This window comes from Lepisosteus platostomus, chromosome 18, assembly GCF_059453375.1.
Source record: "Lepisosteus platostomus isolate fLepPlt1 chromosome 18, fLepPlt1.hap1, whole genome shotgun sequence".
Lineage (NCBI taxonomy): Eukaryota > Metazoa > Chordata > Actinopteri > Semionotiformes > Lepisosteidae > Lepisosteus > Lepisosteus platostomus.
In genome coordinates this window covers 12268054-12288009 of record NC_142628.1, presented here as the reverse complement: position 1 = coordinate 12288009, position 19956 = coordinate 12268054, and the positions used below count along the sequence as shown (strand labels likewise).

The 19956-nt window shown below is 39.6% G+C and overlaps 1 protein-coding gene across 17 annotated transcripts in view; it reads left to right on the top strand.

The window, feature by feature from the left end:
• The window catches only part of large2 (LARGE xylosyl- and glucuronyltransferase 2), a 271183-nt gene that overhangs the window by 244584 nt on the left and 6643 nt on the right, over positions 1-19956 (top strand). For 16 of the 17 annotated variants that reach the window (XM_088612017.1, XM_088612014.1, XM_088612013.1 and 13 more), the window contains 11 exons: positions 3581-3761; positions 9466-9743; positions 13675-13757; positions 14453-14576; positions 16431-16602; positions 16716-16820; positions 17196-17308; positions 18053-18178; positions 18706-18861; positions 18994-19157; positions 19385-19663. In XM_088612017.1, coding sequence (XP_088468143.1) covers positions 3662-3761; positions 9466-9743; positions 13675-13757; positions 14453-14576; positions 16431-16602; positions 16716-16820; positions 17196-17308; positions 18053-18178; positions 18706-18861; positions 18994-19157; positions 19385-19663 — 1700 coding nt within the window. In that variant the 5' untranslated portion in view covers positions 3581-3661. The remainder of the gene's footprint in view (positions 1-3580; positions 3762-9465; positions 9744-13674; positions 13758-14452; positions 14577-16430; positions 16603-16715; positions 16821-17195; positions 17309-18052; positions 18179-18705; positions 18862-18993; positions 19158-19384; positions 19664-19956) is intronic. The other variant, XM_088612019.1, reaches the window with a different exon arrangement.

Sequence of the window (19956 nt, the reverse complement as noted above, 5' to 3'; positions counted from 1 at the left end):
AATAACCACTTACACTCCAGTGATGGAGTAAGATGGCAGTAAGCCCACTTAATCCCCATGCAGGTTTGGAACCTGTGATCGGTAGTGTAGCTGTTGCAGGCAGATCTTTGCTTGTGTAGATGGGTTTGGGGGTTAATCTTTATTCCCTGTGGTAGGGCCTTGTTAATTTTTTTGCCATCTGTGGCTATGGATAAGTGGCTCTCAGCTTGCTTTTGTACTCTCAAATCTGACTGCACTGGGACACTTTTGCTTTGATTCTGCAGTGCAGTGCAGCTGCTTCAGTATCAATGTGCTAAGTGGTGTCTATCTCAATATTAGCAGCTTCAAGTTCCTGGGTACCTTCATCACTAATGATTTAATGTGGTCCCAGCATGTAACTGGAGCTACAAAGGAGGCACAACCTCCTGCCTTTACCTCCTCAGACAGTTCAAAATATTTGGTCTATCTTCAACTGTCCTTACCACATTTCACAGGTGCATTATTGAGAGTGTGCTTACGTGTGGTATTATAGTGTGGTTTGGCAGCAACTCATTGTCTGACTGGAAGGCATTACAGGGGGTGACCAGGTCAGTCCAGTCCATCATTGGAGTACAGCTCCCCTCTATTTTTTACAACTCACTGTCTCAGGAAGGATGGAAGGATCGCTAAGGATACCAGTCACCCTGGTTTCTGAACTGAACTGATATTATGTTGAAATATAATTTCCACTTTGGGAAAGAACAACAGCGAACATGACCCTCCATTCTCTAAACACTTATCAGCATTGATACTCCTTGAGTTCAATTGAGTAGAATAATTATCATGGTGTATCATCCTAAATTAACAAATGCTTTTTAAAACTGTTGCCTCACTAATTCTGTTCAGTTTCAAGCTGCCTGATAACAGTAAGGGTTAAAAAAGCGATAAGAAAGCTGTTGGGCTGCCAATGGCAGCCTTAGAGCAATTATAGTTACAGCAATATGTGCCAGAAAGGCAAGTCACAGCAAATCACCTGGTAACATATAAGTAGCTGGGGAAAATTCTAAACCAGAATACAAAATCACTCATTTTTATACCATCTTTTAGCTTGTGGGCCTCAACATTCCCTAAATATCAGGGCAGGCTGCCTCATGAGGGCATCATTTATATTGTGCACTTCAATTTATGGAGTCTGGGTTAAATGCTAATCTCTCTCAGGGCTGAAGAGAAATCGTTTAACTGTTCTACAAAGGGGGAATGCCAATGATAGTGCGACATGAACCGCATCACCAACAAGACTTTAATCGGGAACAAGAGGAGGAGGTGTGTGTGTGAATGGGGAAGGGGGTTTTAAGAGGATGGAGGAAATGTGATGAGTGATAGCCTATACATGTGTTCTGTAGCAATAAGACATCTATTCCTCACACACCCTTTTCTGTGGATGGGGACTCAAAATCGTTATGCCTAGATCCTGGTGAAGCAGAACAGTGGAGGTGCAGCTGTCTTTCGATGTGAGAAAGCTATCTGGGTGGCTTGTAGGTGTTGGAAAGCAAGGCGTGGGGGCAGGTGGATTGGTGGAGGAATCCAGGGGGAGTATGCAGTATGCAGACTTAAGTCTTTTTCCCTTTCCCCTTTACTTTATCCCAAATAAAAGAAATGTTAAGTGTTTATGACACAGAGACCCTGGTACTGGAGAAAGCTGTCTTCCTGCAAGTGGAGAAATGAGTTGAAAGCAGGGAAGGCAGGCAGACCGCTACATGATGGTAAATGACATATCCTAATTGCCTGCTCTCTGCTCGCCTCGTCGCTGTAAATCAGATGTGACTTGCTAGAGCAAAGAGGGAGCAGGACTTTGCAATCCCCTATTAGGTGCGATGGAGAGAGCAGGGAGATCCGAAGAGTAAACACAATCACGACACGTTTTTCTGCCAATTTACCACCGGCCTGCTGGAATTGACTTCTTTAATTGTTTGAGAAAGCAAGAGAAATGAGACGAGACAGAAAGTTATTGGGACGGCGTTGGAGGGGACCGGCGCGGCTTCTTTGTATTCACTCAGAGGTCTGGTGCTTTCGTCGCGGGCTGTGCCTCCCCTTCTCCAGGCGCTGTGGCATAAAATAGGGTTTAGTGCCAGAGCATTAAATACAGAGTGTTACCTTTTAATTCACACTTCATTCTCAGAGCTGGCCAGCGTGCCATCAGCTTCTTTAAACTGTCCCCGTTATCTTGAATGGCATTTTCAAACCAACAAGCAAACAAGCAGACCTCGGGGAAACAATGAATTTCTTGATTCATTTCTGACTAGCGTGTTCTCTGCTCCTGAGAATAGTTGCCACAATGTTTTTGCATCACTAGGCTCCATAAGAAGCTGGCTGCGAAGAAAATAATGTGTTCTGTCGTAAGAACATTTTCCAGACTTTTAATCAAGCAGCTGTAAATTGTCATTTTGTTTATAAGATGATCATGAGTGGATTTCTTATCTACTTTTGTTTAGTGAAGTCTTATTTTCCATCTACATTAACATGAAGAAACAAATCTTGTTCCAGAACTGTGACAGCATTTTAAATGGATGAATTTAATTACCAGCTTCTACTGAACCACAAAAGTGATTCAAATGTGAAACTATTCCATTTTACTGATATTTACATTTGTGTGAAATTAAACAGAATCTGTTAGACTTGGTATGTGAAACTATTCATTAGCAAATACTGGAAAATAGCAGAATCATATTGTATCCACAAGTTATTTGATGAATGGTGACTCTATACATAGCCTGTGTTGAAGGAGCTGCGGTTGCCCAAGGTACAGCAGTAGAAACAAAAACATCATTTAAATTCCTTGCTAGCAAGTGTGTTGTATAGTTGCAGGGACATGAACAAATGGGGATATATTTATATATCAAATGGGCTCAAGTCACAGAACCATATGGATGAACTTTCCCATGTTTCCAGGGAAAGTGCTGCTCTTTTTAATGGATAAAATGAATTTCTGTGTCATCCTTTCTTCTAGACAGTGGTACTGTACTGGATAATAGATGCGTTGTCTTCTACAGTTGGGTGGATTTATTGTAAAAAGAAAATGATTTCCAATACGACAATTGCAATTTATGCTATTTTGTTCTGTATTCCAATTTTAAGGATTTAGGAGCACTTGTGGAAGATATTAATTAGGCAGTTCTGACTATAGTAATTGGTAATGGCTCTATAGCATTTAGTTCTTCTACGGTTTTTAAGGCTGTCTGTCATGACGAATTCCTTTTATTCTACTCCGATTTATGTGTAGCAGAAACCAGTGACCCCATTTTAATATTTACAGCAAGTATTATTATTTTCATTTAGCCCTGCATCCTGTAGAATTGATCTAATTAAACCCAGGTGGGATTAATTAATCTATAAAAAAAAACTATAAATAAATATATCTGCTTCCTGATAAAAAAAACCTTGCTGCAAGTAAAAAGTAAAAATGGAGTGATCTATTTAAACTTACTGTACAAGTGTAATCAAATCTGCAAAAGGTAAGCCTTCTCCGGCATAATGGTGTGTCTTGTAAATTTTTTTGGTTGCAGGAAATTAAAGAAAGGTCCAGTGTAAGACTCTAAGCCAGTTCTGCTTTCTTTTTTCACAGATGATAGGATGCTGCAGCTAGCCGGCGTGGGACTGAACCCCACCTGAACTTTTCCGACCTTTGAACCCGTGTCTTCCCACAATGCCCTGCCCTTGCCGTGGGAAGCTGAAGCTTTTGGTTGCATCTGTGGCATTTGTGCTCCTGCTGACATGGCTCTACCTCTTGGTGGGCAATTTGGAAAGTGAGTTTAATTCACAGTCTCTTCTTAAAACTCCTGGGAATTATTGCTAGTGTTAAAGGGGAACTGCAGTCTCAGTTTCTTAGACCAGTTATTAAATCTCTGTAAGAAAATAAATTCATTGATGCTATAGTAAGATTTTACAAAGAAAAAAATTGTGAACTTTGTGAAAGTACTGCATAGTCGTTATTTTGTCGCAAACCACTGGTCTCCCCACGGGCGAGAGTAAGAGTTCACACCTGTTGTGATGTGATGCAGCCCTTCCTACTCACTAGTCAATGTAATAACTATGTAATGTGGTTGTAGGTTGTGCTGCAGACATTTCACCTCAGAAAGTTTCCAACATGGTTAGCATGCAGATAAGTTCCACTATAAATTCCAAGTTAAGTTCCTTTTATCGCCAAAACTGCATTGAAGTCAAGAGCAATATTTCTATTGGATTAAAAGAGATGCACATCATTCACAAGCGTAAATGTTTACAATGTAATTTGGCTGCTTCATGTCACCGAAAGTTTTGTTACCTTGTTCTGAATCGCTACAGAAAAGCGCTATATAAGTGTAAGCAATTATTATTATTATTATTATTATTATTAATAATAATAATAATAATAATAATAATAATATCGTACTGCACATACCTGGAAATTTTGTCTATTTTGTTGTGTAAATTGAAGGTTTTACTTCAATTTTAAAGTAACTTCAAAGTTACTGTGTACATTTTATTTTTATTGTGGTTTGAAATGCACTCATCAATGCCGACCCCGAAATATAAAAATAACGCTGCAGTTCCCCTTGAGATTACGATGGATTCCGTGCACTCAGTAAGGAGAAAAAGCGAATGCATACCCAAGGTTAATGAGGTTCTGTGCAGTGGAAGTTTATTAGAAATAATTAAAAAATCAGGATGTGCCCTCTCGACTCCATTATGATTTATAGAATCTGTCAACATTTAGTGCAAGAATGCCTCCATCAGGACATTTTTATGCTCAGAAACATTGACAAAGATGAATAAATCATAATACAGTTAAAAATGTGTCCTGCTTCAATTGTTCCATGTGCTCTGTAAAGCCATTTTCATATGGTGAAGCCATTCCTATGTTTGTTCATTATTAAAAAGTACATCTACTAGAGTGTACATATTGCTGTTCTTATCCCTTGAAGGCTGATGTGTGACCATCCTGTAAAAACAGAAGATAGTGTTATTATTTAGATTTCACAATTGTGTCTAAAAAATAGGTTTTCTTGAAGAGCTCTTTCTGAATGAATAATTATACAACGCAATAATTAATTTGTCAACATTTTTTAACTTTAATTAATTTTCAGATTTTTTTTTTCTTGGTGCCCTTTTTGGAATTCCTCATTGTGGTCATTGTATCATGAGATAGACAGTTGACATTCGATATTAGCATGTAACCTTGTTTCAAGGTTATCATTTTTAAACGGTATTTCCTACAGATCACATTGTAACTTTCTTGAAAAAAGCATCTCTTTCTGACAATCTGTACAACAAGGTCTTTTCTATGTCATAACTCATTTGTGGAGGACTGCCCTTTAATTTGTTTCATTGTCAAATAGAACAGAAATAATAGGCTTGCCTTTAAAAGTATCCAGCTAGGTTTTATAACAGTAGAGTTCCCAATAAAGCAGTAGGAGTGAAGAAATTACAGCAGGAAATTTTACTTGACCTTCACGTAATGGAACACCAGACCTCCCTTGTCCAGCCCTATAGAGCTGGAAGATTTTTGCCTAAAAGCCAACTAATCCCAAATGACAACACAACATACTGAGAACCTGCCGAGCATTTCTGAATAACTCTAAAGCAACTGCAAAAAATGGGCCACATAAATAATAGTGTTGTTCGGCTACAGCTGTTCTTGCTTAATAGCGAAATCAAAGTTTTTTCCTTGACTGATCAACCACGAGTTATTGCGGAGGTAATTCAAAAAAGAGTCCTAGTTTGCTTATTTGAAATTTAACTCGCCGCCCTCCCTGACACATAGGGTTCTTAAATGAGCAGAGGTTAGAATTAATGAACTGAAAGGTTATTTGGAGATTTCCAGAGGCATATTGCCTTGTAATGATAAAAAATCATTAATGCATAAAGCATTAAATGAAGAAATATGAGCTGGGTAAAGTAGGAATCATATAAAGACAGATTTGTAATAAATATGTTGATTAATTTGTTTCAAAATTATTTAGGACAAGAAGTATATACTGAATATGAAAGTACTGTATTACCCAGAACTAAGAGTGGTAATGAACAACTTAAAAAGATGTGTTCAGCCATTTTTTATAACATTTTAAATTGTTAAAAAAAATGTGTTGTAATGGATAGATACTAATAAAGCTAAAAAAAATGGCAATAAGAAATTTTAGCCACATGGCTCAGTAGGTTGGGAAGGGAACATTTTGAATTTTGGGAAGGGACATCTGCTAATGATAATTTAAGAAATTGGAAAAAAAAGATTAATACAATTTTGCGATCAGTCAAATACAGGACACAGTAAAAGTGCTCTCCTATTTCAGAAAACTGTTGTAGACTACCAGTAGAGATGCAGTCGGGTCAGGAGCACTGAAAGGGTATCATCTTTCCCCAGATTATGTGAAAGTGGTTTAACTCGATGATTTAAAAATGAAATATTGAGGGCTCTCCATCGCACAGGCTATCTCTCTACGATCACAAAAAAACATCATATAACAGAAAGGGATTGGATAATGTGTCACACTTCACTTAAAAGATTCTAATAATGTTATACGGGAAGCAGCAGATTCTGCAATCAGTCCTCGTGGCTGGAGGGTGCAAAAGAAAAATAGATTCGGAATGAGAGTGGGAGGGGTGAAGAGTGACACTGAGGGTTCTTGTCAGAGGGAGGAGTAAAGTAAGTGGTGGAGTCAAGATGAAAAGAGGCCTACAGAGCCCTACAGAGGGGAAGCAGAGGAAGGGAAGAAGTGGGGTCATACTTGGGGAGGATTAGGATTAAAATGGCTGTGAGTCAGTCAGACAGGTATGGGAAGAGACACGGGTGTCAGTGGGAAGAAAAGCAAGAAATATTTGCACATGAGTCACAGAAAAACCATCTACATAGTCTTGGGAAGAAATTAGGAGGTCCACATAGTGGGTCGAGGGAGAGAAAAGAAGAGGACCCAAGTCTGAACCTTGGGGAACACCACTGTTGAAGACTGAGCCTTGCCAGGAAACCTGGTTTGTGTAGTCATTGAGGTTGTAGAATTTACAGGTGTGAGCAGTGCCAGAAATGTCTGCATTACACATGGTAATGAGAAAGTAAAATGATCCACAGTGTCAAAGGCGACAGAGACATTAAAAAGGATTAAGGTGGGTTAGGGGGGAGGCCACAGCAGCCGAGAGAAGGGAGACACTAAGAGAGGAGAGTGGTTTCTGTAGAATGTGCTGAGTGAAAGCCAGGCTGGAGAGTGTCGAGCAGCGAGTGCTACAAGATTAAAGTCTACAGCTGAGGTACAGAACCGGCTCACAGGTTTGAGAGAGAAAGTGGTGTAATGCAGGTTGGTTTAAAAACGGAGGGAAAGTAGTGCAAGAGCAGAGAGCTGTTAAGGAGCAAGGTAATGTATGAAAGGCAATCAGGGGCAGCAGCCTGGAAGGGGTGAGAAGTTAATTCTATAGAAAAAGCTTTTTCAAGCACAATTTGTGATGTTACTATCATCTATGACATTTTGTTCAAATTGGAGTAAGAACTGAAACTTGAAAGAGATTATTTTGTACATTGTGACAAAAATATGACAGAATCTGTTCCAAGCTCATTGTCCTACATGTGTATCATGTGTATCTCTCAGGTATTAATTGCAGTCGTAAAGTAGTTAACTTGCAATACTTAAAGTAGTAAACTTGCAGGGATGGTTCTTTGGTAGCCATGCAGGCAAACACTAACACAAGAAGTTTGTCTATGGGAAAGCTTAACAATTTTTTGTTAAAACCATCTGTGTCTCAGAGGCAATTAAATATGATTGTAATCCAGACAGTAGTAAAGGTACAGTCACTTTCAGGTCATGGGAGGTCAGATGTTCTGCTGTTGAGCTTTTTTAAGTGCTGAATGTAGCTGGAGTAGCTGCACCTGGCTCTCATCACAGACACTGGGATTGTGCTGCTCTATGATCTCTTCCCTTTAGCTTCGCATTTCATCACTGTTGTCTGGGGAGAGATGCAGTGAGGGCTTCAGTCCTTTGTGCAAGTCTTCCTAATCCTTTAGGACTACTTAAAATGCAAATGAAAAATTAATGATGAAAATGTTTCCCTGCACTATTTTATTAAAAGGGAGGTCTCAATAGAGGAGCTGAGAGTGTAGTTAATGCTCAGACTTGGTCAGGTCTCGTGGGGAGATGCATTTCGTGTTTTGCTAGCTGACAGGCCTATTATATTTTAAAAACAGAACCACTTTCCATAAGCAGTCAAACACAAACTAGACATGCTGGAAATGCATTTGTTATTCTATCCTTTTCCAAGATTTCACACACAAGATTTCTTCCTTTTGGTGATTAATGGTTTCTCACAGGACAATAAAGCATACATTAGTATTAACTAGAAGTTAGTAAGCTAAAGGATGTAAAATATTGTATTTCTTTCTGCTTGTTGTGCTTTATTATAAGACTACGTTTTCAAAAATATAATTTTTTGTCTAGTTATTTGTAACTGTCATTTAGGTTGTACATTGGATTACTTTTCTGTTATAAGATGTGGGGTAAAAAATAGGGGTTCACAGGGGGATACAAGATCTGTTAAATCTGAGCCAGTAACATTTCATAAGAACAAAATCAAAAAGAAAGACTAAAAATAGATCAGGAGGGCTGTCGGATGGTTTAGCCTAGCCCAGGGTTCTCAAGTACAGTTCCTAGAGGTGTCTTCTGTTTTTTTGTTCCAGGCAAACTCTTATATAGCTGACCTAATTATTTAATATGCTCCACACTTAGAATAGTACCCGAGTGTTTTATAGGTAACTTTCTCTGTCATGTTGCAATTGTTTTGAATAGTCAACTGTAAAAGACCTCTATATATATATACTATATATGGCTAACTGGAAACTTAATTAGATTAACTGTTTAATTGACTGTTTTAGTTAAAAAAACAGTTACATTTGAGCTCCCATGCTTTAGTCTTTAAAATGTTTCATATAAACCCAATGTGGCAGGCACTTACTGCAGGAGCTATGCCTGTGGTACTGTATATACAGTGTGTGAAAGAGTACTCTAGAGTTGTGCCTTGAAATCAGGTTGTTCTGACTGAAGTTTGCTCACCTTTTACTTAACCTCTGTTTGGGTTTTTCTTTCGAACGTTTTGTACTTTCTGTCCTCCAGTGAGGGGGATCACGTGAAGGTACGTTTGCATGTTTCACAATTACGGGAGCTGCGCATCTCCAGACCCGCTTTGTGAGCTTGCAATGCTATGAGAACATTCCGCATGTCTTTAAATTGGCTCGGGGCTCAGAAGCCTAATACTTTCTAACAGCTGCTGTAAGTCGAAAGTGAGTGCATCTCCAGCATTTGTAAGTAGATGCCGTTCCCTTTCCTGTAGGCCACCAGCGGGGCAAATGAGGTCCTTCTTTAAAAAGATAACCACGCCCATGGTTAAGATTGTTCTTCACCTGTCACTTTGCGTTCAGCAGATTGCTTGTCCGTGGAACGAGATTGATGTTTCTGTAGCTGGGTTTGAAGCTCCGTTCACTCTCTGCTACCACAGATGGACGGTCCTTGCTGGTGTCCCCGTGTTTCGGTGACCAGTCAGAGCACTACCTGGAGCGGGACGTCCTGGAGTCTCGGGTCAGAGAGGTGGAGGAGGAGAACCGCCAACTGCGCCTGCAGCTTGGCCAGTCGCAGGGCCCCAGCCAGGATGGGAACTATGGCAACCAGCAGTGGGTGGCATCTGCCGACACAGGAGCAGAGGACGGGGAGAACACTGCAGAGGACAAGGGGAACCACACTGATTGCGTCAGACCACCCATGGTGGAAAAGTGCGAGGTACGTCAACCGACATGGCGTAATAATAATTCCTTACACTTATGTAGCGCTTTTCTGGACACTCCACTCAAAGCGCTTTACAGGTAATGGGGATCTCCTCCACCACCACCAATGTGCAGCATCCACCTGCATGATGAGATGGCAGCCATAGTGTGCCAGTAGACTCATCACACACCAGCTCTCAGTGGGGAGGAGAGCAGAGTGATGAAGCCAATACATAGATGGGGATTATTAGGAGGCCATCATTGGTAAGGGCCAATGAGAGATTTGGCCAGGATGCCAGGGTGGTACCCCTACTCTTTTTGAGAAACGCCCTTCTATTTTTAATGACCACAGTGAGTCAGGACCTTAGTTTTATGTCTCATCTGAAGGACAGTGCCTTTTTTACAGTATAGTGTCCCCATCACTATACTGAGGCATTAGGGCACATACAAACTGCAGGGTGAGCACCCTCTGCTGGCCCTACTACCTCCTCTTTCAGCAGCAACCTTAGTTTTTCCCAGGTCTCCCATCCAGCTACTGACCAGGCTCACTCCTGCTTAGCTTCAAGTGGGATGCCAGTTCTGAGTTCCAGGGTGATATGGCTGTTGGCTCTACAACCTTAAAAATATTAGAAGTATTTTTGCATCTGTTTTTATAAGCATACATTACATGTAATTATTGCTTATTTTCGTGTCTACCAGCATATACAATTACAGGCTTAAATAGTGGAACCTTGCATTTGAAACAGCTTATTCGCTGCTTTATCTCATGCTATGTGTAATTGTTCGTGAACACACTGAATTCCTTTTTTGATGGAGCCCTTTATACGAGTCAGACAGTTATTCATTCTAGCTAGTGGTAATTAAGTTGCTGGAGTGCAGTGGTTTTTGGTCTGGCCTAATTCTTAATCATTGCCTAATTTGTTTCAATTTGCTATCCGAGGTCTTTTTAAAATTTGCTTTCAGCTCTTAAAAAAAAGTTGAATGAGTTTTATAACTGGTTTGACCCCTCTGCTAATTGATGAGTTTGAGGACTGCCCTCATTCAGGTGTGTGAGCTGAACAGTAACAATAACAGACTGGATGTAAGCAGAAGAAAAACACAGCCTCACTGTTTGGCAGTTATAGTACAGTATAATATCTGACTGTGTTTATTCTGTTGATCGTCTATTAAGAGCTGTTCAGTCAGAAATAAAGGAGAATAAATACCAAGCTGAGGAGTAACTACAGACAGGTCTGTACGCCAAAGATGTAACTAGGGTATTTTTTTAAACCAAGGACTGAGTTGAGAAAAAACTCTAAACCAGCAAACAGATCAGCTACAGGCCTCAATTACTGCTGGTGATTAAAGGCCCACTTGGAAAAAAACTCCAGCAGACAGTGTGGTAAACCAGGACCAGGATACTGTTGTAATGGATTAACTAATTTATATGTGTAACTGTACAGTGCTGGTGCTATTAATCTAGAATAAGGCATTCACCTCAAATGCAAAAATGTCTATTAAATGGAGAAATTGTTGATTGGGGAATGCAGTGAATGGACCAGCAGGCTGGTTCTTAGACGCCAGGGATTAATAGAACATGTGATGGTTGCTTTTCCGTCTGCCTCTCTTTACCTACATTTCCTCTGAACACTTTCTCTATCCCCTTGATGCAGTCTCTCTTTATATATTTTGCTAGATATCCTGTTCTCGCTCCCTCTCCACTCCCCAAAGAGAAGTGCTTCTTGCATAACACACACTTTTGCTCTTGGCTTCCTTGGGGTTGATTTCTGGGAATGTTAATATGATTGGACGTCAAAATCAGTGAGGGAGACAAGATTTACACTCATAGAAAACCTGACTGAAAACTTAATAATTCATTTCTCAATCAAATATGAATGTCCAGCTACACATTCATTTTTTGTTACATGTCTCTGGCTATTTTCTGCAAGGTCCTCTTAAAGGCTATTTAATAATAACGTTTATAGAACGTTTTCATCATAGTCTTTAGTCCTAGTCTCATATTAATGTTTGTCTGTTAGTGTACCCAGTAAATGCTGCCTTTTTGCTGTGCAAGGTCATTTCCTATAGTATGTAGTGACGTATCCGTATTTAGACATTGACTCTGTCAAGTAAACTAATTACCGATGCTGATCTTTCAGGAAACAACCTGGAGAAGTTTCTTTGTCACCATTCTTCTTTTTTTAATGCTTTCAACTTCACATATTAGCGTTAGTTTTTTTTTGCCTTTTCCATTTCTATACCTATACAGCTATTATAAAAAACTAGATTTTATTATTTGGCCAAGAGCATTACTCATCACTCAGCACGAAAGTAAATGTGAATTATGTTTCTTTGGGTGTCAGCTTTCTTTATTATGAGAATACTTTGTTGAGTAATCACTTGTTGGTTTCTTACTGCTCGTTTGAGTTTCATCTCTGAATTCCTTGAGTTCCTTCGAGTTCCATCTAGTGGAAGTAAAATGCAATGTATTAAACAGGAGCTTATTTCATTATAGCTGTTAAACAGTCAGAGAAGTTTAATTATGATTAATGTATAATTTTCCATAGTAGAAATAAGTACAGTCTAGTGATAGTATGCAAATGATGTGATACATTATAATTGAAGTCTTCGTTTTGATAACAATTAGTATTTCTACTCAATTAAAAATGTTTAAAACACTCAATGTTTATTCTCTTTGTAATTTTTTCTTATCAAATGAGGTTTTGTGGAACATCTGTTCCCCTAGACATTAAGATTAATAAGTAGCTTTTACATTTCATTTGGGAACAAAAGCCATTTAGAAGAATACCAGTATATGATTATTAGAGAGAGAAAGAGTTGTTGGTATTACTGGAATTATAATATTAGGTTTGTTGTGGTTTAGTAATTATTGCTTTGTTGTGATTTAAATCTTATGCAAATGATACAAACCAATGCATTCAAATTGGTTCCTACTTTGCAAATTTGGTCACATCTGGTGTCCAAAGCTCAAGGTTTAGGTCTTGGTTCAATTCTCTTCTCTGTGTCAAGATTAGGTTAAATTCTTCATATGTACAGCATGTCATCATGCCAAAACCTGACATTAATCTAGGACTCTCTGCCTTGTAACAAATGATATCTTAAATTATTTATCTGCATGAAGAAATATCTATATTTTTTCTATAACATGGTGACTGATATTGTCCACAATATTCTAAATTAAGCCTTTTGAGTGCAAAATCTACAATTGTAACTGTATGACCTCACATGTTTTTGCCTTTTAATTGCTTCCCTACAATGTCTGGAGTAATTAAATGATGTGTTAGAAGTAGCCTCTTCTAGCTCAGTGTTTCCCATGTTAGTTTATTTTTGCTACCCACATGCAACACTGTTTATCCGCCTTCTTTATAAATCATCTGCCAGTTGTGCACTCAGTCTTGAATTGTAGCTAAAGCTTTCTGAATTTCATTTGTTGCTCTTGCAGTGTTTTTGGTTTTTAATTCTTCTAATTTGGTAAAGAGAGGTGACAAGCTTGACTGATTTACTAACTATACTAGAATCTAAATTATTGATATGAACTGGCAAGAGCAGTGGTCCTAGTACAGATCCCTGGGGTACCCCACTATTCACATCAACTCAACTCAATATGTTCCATGTAGTCACAAGAAATCATAGTTGTTTTTATATTCTGCATGTGCCCAGTTCTTGACTGGACAAGAGTCAGTCCTTATCAGTACCTAACTTCTATATAAAATGTCTGCTGTAGTCTGAAAAACAAGATTTGAAACAGCACACATTTTTGAAATAATCTTAATTTTCAGTTTACCTTTTGACACTTTGAGAAAGCACACTGTAAATCTTAGCAGGCATCTTTTTCTTTCCAGACAAAATCAGAAAGGTTGGTCTTTTTCCCACAACCAAATCACTTAGGAGCACATTTCTGGTATCATCCAATGACATGTTTTCTCCTCTCGTCTTTTGTTTTTCAGCTTATCCACGTTGCTTGCGTGTGTGCTGGTCACAACGCCAGCCGTGATGTGGTTACCCTGGTGAAGTCCATTCTGTTTCACAGGTAAGAGAGTCCATTTGTGCAGCTGACAGACTAAAGAGATGAATGCCCAGATATAGGCTGGTCCAAGTATCCAAGGAGTACACTGAGCTAGGTCACCTACTTCTGTCTCCAACACCTTTCCTGACAACATGCATACACCCTTCCTAAAATGTCCTTTTTGTTCCCAGTAATCTGTAGAAGGCAGTAGGAAGCACTCATGGTGAGTGAAATTACTCCAGGAATCCTGACTCACATCAGGTCAGCGTGTCATTTATATTCATAGTGCTCTGTGGATACTTAGGCATTGTGCTCAGAGTGAATGGCAGGGAATCAGAGCTTGCTGACTAAGCCAAAAGAGCTTGGAGGTGGGGACAGCTGACTGGCAGAATGAATCTTCTGTGGCAGCTTTCCAAATAAACCTCTAGAGAAAGTGTATCGATCTTTGTCTGTCTGTCTCTCTATTCACATTAAATTGAAAGTTAAAAATGCTTGAACCTATGGATAAAATTGAAATGCCAACATCAAAGAAAAATTAAGTAATTTTTACAGTTTAATTATTAGTTTTTCAAAAACATTTAATTCAAGAGATGTATGTTTTTATCCGTGTGTTCTGAAAGAAGTATAATCACATTTGAGCAATTATTGAAAAGGTGTAAATCCCCTTACATCCTTGCCTAGCTTATGCATTCTGACCTTGCTGCCTTCCTCCACCACAGGAAAAACCCACTCCATTTCCATTTCATCACCGATGCAGTGGCTCATCAGATTCTGAGCTCCCTGTTTCAGTCGTGGATGGTGCCTTCGGTACAGGTCAGCTTCTATGATGCAGATGAATTGAAGGTAAAGTTTTCAATTGTTAGATTCTCTTTAGAATGTCTGGTGAGCTCATTCACCAGGATCTATACTGATGTACAAGAGAAACATAATATTGAGGTCTAATGGACATAATCACTTACTTTAAATATAGATAGTAAATAAAAAACTTCAAATCTGAACAATAATAGAGACACATGACACACTGTCACATCATGCCAAAATTAGTATTGGGTGCGGCTCAGAGCATTAACACAATCCTGCAAGTGTGAAACAGAGTGAAACAGACCCAATCAGCCTTGGAAAGTGTTTCTGTGCAGCCTGCTGGCAAAGCTAAAGCTAAAGATTGACCAGGTAACAGATGTCTTGGTGGTACTGGTAAAAGGCATATTGTTGAGCTCATGCCAAAGAAGACACTGGCCATGGTGAGACCTTTTTTCAGAGGCTGTGCCATTGGCCTTGTGGAACACTTCCAGACCTACCTGCAGTAACAGAAAAGGTGTCGACCCAATGACCCCTTCATCAATTTATTGCTGAGAGATAAAGTGCCTTCCTACCTTCTTCACCCCACCAGTTGATTTGACCACCATAACATTTGGCATAGCACTCACCTTGAAATTTCCATATACTTGATGTTGACTTATGTCATGTTATCTCCAGGACAAAATGACATTCATTGGTGAGTTAAACACTGTCATCACATTCCCTCTACCACCTCAGATGTTCTCTGGCCTACAGAGGATGACCATCTGGTCTCTTAGCTAATAATGATTCTCCTGGACTGCTCATGAAGGTAATGAGCAAATCATTCTACATAGCCCACGTTATATCTTAATGGAATGTCTTGTGTTGTGACCTTCCTGGTTTGGTGTGTTGACTCTTGCACTCCAGGATGAGAAGGTTTCTCTGAGCCCATCTATTGGTTGTTGAAGTATCTTTCAGCAATCTTGCATAACTTTAACCTGATTGGCAATATTTATGTAAATTCTCAATCAACTCGTATGGGCAATTTTATCCCAACACATGCACAAAAAAATGAGAATCTGGACTATTTATGACATTTTAAGGATTTTGATATACCAAGGAACAATATAACTGAACTAATCAACAAACCTACCTGATTATTTCTTAAAATATAAGTAACATTCACAAGTGAATAGCTGATGGAAATATCAAAGCTGTTGTGTTTTTGTTGTGCATCAGTATATCAAAGAAGCAATTACTTGCTGCCTTAGACACACACCACAATTAAATAATTATTAATTCAATAATGAATAAAAATGAAAGACCAAATCACTTCTGTTTTTTCCCTGCTCCTCTGCTAAGCCTTTGTGTCACAAGTGTCACTTGTTGAAAAGTGTTATTGTTATGAAGGACAGTCTGAAAATTCAAGTTTGTTTTTGTGGAACAAATTTGTTGTGTTTTCTGGAGAGCATCTCCAGCATATCCAGCTGGAATACAAATTGTAGATGTTAATTGTTTTGCTTTACAATTTAAAAAACAAAACAAAACTTCACTTTGTTTTTATTATAATTATAGTGCAGCCCTTCTTTCAGAGTAGCACAGAATATTTTATATTTGTTCATTATAAATATAATATTTATTTTGTAATAAATATTTTAGACCTTCTAAAGTTTATATTTGACCTAGAAGCCTGTGAATTGAGTTTTTCTTGAAAAACAATGAGTTATATATTGAGAAGAATTACAAATACATAAAAAAGCTGTTGGTTATATACTGACTTGTGTTTTTAATGCCTTATGGTAGTGTCACACTAGACTTCAGGGTTAAAAGGGTTTTTATTTCTCACTTGTTCTGCCAGTTCGGAAAAAAGAAAAAAGTATTAGAATTAATCCCTTTGGCTCCTGTTTTGTTTTGCAGTCAGAAGTAGCTTGGATTCCTAACAAGCACTACTCAGGAATATACGGTCTGATGAAACTGACTTTGACCAAAGCGCTCCCCTCTGACCTCACCAAGGTCATCGTCTTGGATACTGACATCACCTTTGCCACCGATATCGCAGAGTTGTGGGCTATCTTTAGGAAATTCACAGGTACTCACGTCTCATATGCACTTACCCCATTCTATTACCAGGGTGCTCATCAGTTTGTAGATGAAGATGATTGGAGGATGGCTGCCATACTGCTTACATCATTGTGATTTCAGATAAACAGGCTATTGGCCTGGTAGAAAACCAGAGTGACTGGTACCTGGGAAACCTTTGGAAGAATCATAAACCTTGGCCAGCACTGGGACGAGGCTTCAACACAGGTCAGCACATAATCCACGCATCATCAGACAATTCAGATCTACATAAAGGGCTTAATCAATGTCATGACACGAATCAGTCAGACTGCTGCACAGTAAGTCAAAGTTAGTAATAATGGGGAAGAGTTGTGGATCTAATCCCTGTTTGCCCTGTGGTAAGTCAGAGAAGGGTTGAACTTGAATTGGAGGGCACCAGCAACAGAGAGACATTGCCCACATTGCTGGCTGGCTAAGCAATTTCGTTTTTGTCTTTCTTTTTATTTCAGTAGCAGTGAACTTAGGACCTGTAACTGGTAGATCTTTGTTAGCCAGCCTGCTATTCCCAATCGAACTTTGCATTGCTCAGAGGAAGGCCTGTGTTTCTCTTCTGCGCCTCAGGTGTCATCCTCCTGCTGTTGGAGAGGCTGCGCAGGATAGGCTGGGAGCAGATGTGGAGGCTGACGGCCGAGCGGGAGCTGATGAGCATGCTCTCTACCTCGCTGGCAGATCAGGTCAATGACACACCCTTCACAGCTATTGATTTTTGCAGTAGTTAAAGTTAACAATGCTGGAATTCACATACTCCAAAGGTTCTCCTTGATGTTAGACTAAAACATGGTCGTGCATGAATAATTGGTTTGGTCTGGATTACCAAATTGCAGATTGATGGGGCTGGACTGGTATTGGGACAGAGGGTAAGAAGAAGCAAGAGGAGGAGACACAGAGAGGGAGGGCCCTCAGCAGAGAGAGGCTTACAGTTTGCCTACTGTATCTCTTGAAATCTTGAAGCCTTTTTCAGTAACTGCAATGTTGTTTAAAGAAAACCAAACCTTAGGCACCTTCATCTGTAAAGTGATAAAGTACATCTAAAATGTACTTAAGCCAATTTGTCATGTGCATTGTGACTAATTGTTCTGAAAACCTCTTCATCAAATGTGCATTTCACACAAAACTGTTTTATCCAGTTCAATGACTGCTGTATAGTACAGAAAGAGCCCAATATATAAGGTGCTTTTTATTATACTTTGTTTTTTTTTTAAAAAAGGCGAAGAAAATGTAAATGTTTCAAGCTCTAGACAGAAACTGTTTTCGGATTTCTTAAATTAGCATCCTGAAATATTTATGTGATGCCTTACAACTTCCAATGTTTCCTAATTAGGAAAAAGGCAGGAGCAAGCTTGTGGCTCCTGTTTTATGCATCGCAAGTAAGTGTTGTCACATATATGCATAACATGTGTTCCCTGTATTATCTGCAGGACATTTTCAATGCTGTTATAAAGCAGAACCCAGTCCTTATTCACCAGCTTCCTTGTTTCTGGAACGTGCAACTGTCGGATCACACACGCTCTGAGCAGTGTTACACTGAGGTGTCTGACCTCAAGGTGAGCAATTAATGGTCCCAGTGTTCGATGTTTGGTTCAAATGTCCCAGAGGAATATCTCTAATTTGTCTTGGAAATTTTTGTTATTAAGACAGTAGAGTTGTGCAAAAACATCCATAGCTTAGAAAAAAAACATCGTCCATTCATTAAGCACTCGTTCAACATCTCCATCTTATTTTAGGTCGTTTGTTTTTCAAATCTATATGTTTTTTCCCCCGGATCTTCTTTGAGCTCATACATTATTAAATAACCCCTTCATTAAACAGCATCGCTACGTGAGAAAACTGAGAAATGTGAGTGCAATGACTGTGCAATGTGGGTCTTGAAAATCAACAGATCTGTACTTAGCGTAACCAACTTTGTTAATCCTAATTCTGACCACAAGTTAAACACACAGGAAAAAACATCCCAGACATCAATCTGTCCACTTAGGACAGCACAATTTGGCAGGTACATAGGGACTCGCTTTCCTGTAAAGTGTGCAAAATGCCCTGCTGCCGACTGTGATGATTTAATTCTCTTTGTCAGGTCATCCACTGGAATTCTCCTAAGAAGCTGAGAGTGAAGAACAAGCACGTGGAGTTCTTCCGCAACCTGTACCTGACCTTCCTGGAGTATGACGGCAATCTCTTGCGAAGGGAACTATTTGGCTGCCCAAGTCAGCCGAGCACAGAGAGCATTCGTGTGAGTACCAACCACACTCTCGAGAGGCTGCGTACATGTGTGAAATACATGGTTCTGCGCCTTACTTCTCGTGTACCGTGCTGAAGATAGGCATCGACTCCCAGCTTGTTTCAGGACTCTCCTGTGCTCCAGTTACAGGCAGCTCTGGAGGAGCTGGATGAGGATGACCAGTGTTACGATTTTCGCCGGGAGCGAATCATGGTTCACCGGATTCATCTTTACTTCCTGCAGTACGAGTACATGGCCACGCAGGATGAGACTGATATCACGCTTGTGGCTCAGCTTTCGATGGACAGGTAGGGGCTGGCTGCCAGTGTATTCACCTGCCTTCAGAGCTTGAGAGAACCAAAGCCTTCCTTTACTGGAAAGTATTCCCGAACAGTGTTTAACATTTCAGTGGAGAAAAGGACAATACAATTAAGAATTAAGAGATTCTATGTTGTATTATGGGCTCAGTCTCTTTCCTCACCATGATCTGTCTTGTGCGACCATTGTTTTTTTTTATTTCCCCTCCTTGTCTTAGATTACAGATGCTGGAGGCCATCTGCAAGCACTGGGAAGGACCCATCAGCCTTGCTCTGTATATGTCTGATGCGGAGGCCCAGCAGTTCTTGCGTTACGCCCAGGCCTCTGAGGTGCTGAAGAACCGCAAAAATGTCGGATATCACATTGTCTACAAAGAAGGCCAGTTCTACCCCGTCAACCTCCTGAGGAACATCGCTCTCCATCACGCCAACACCCCTTACGTCTTTCTGGCAGACGTTGACTTTTTGCCAATGTACGGGCTCTACGATTACCTCAGGTGAAGTGATTTACATTCTTTGCCAAGCTGGGGTCTGCGTGGCAGTTGTATCATTCTCACTTAGCCAACCCAAACTTTAAAAGTGCAAATTTATCAATAACTAAGCAAGTTAAAGCTGGTAGAATCAGGCATCTAAGAAATGATCAACCTAAAGAACAAACGTCAAAAACGAAAATATATTTTTAGGCATGAAGGTGAATATCAGTGAGCTGTTACATTTTTGTTTAGTGTATACTCGTGTAGCTTAATCTTTAGCAGTTCCCAGGGATCAAGGTTACCAGGACACCTCAATC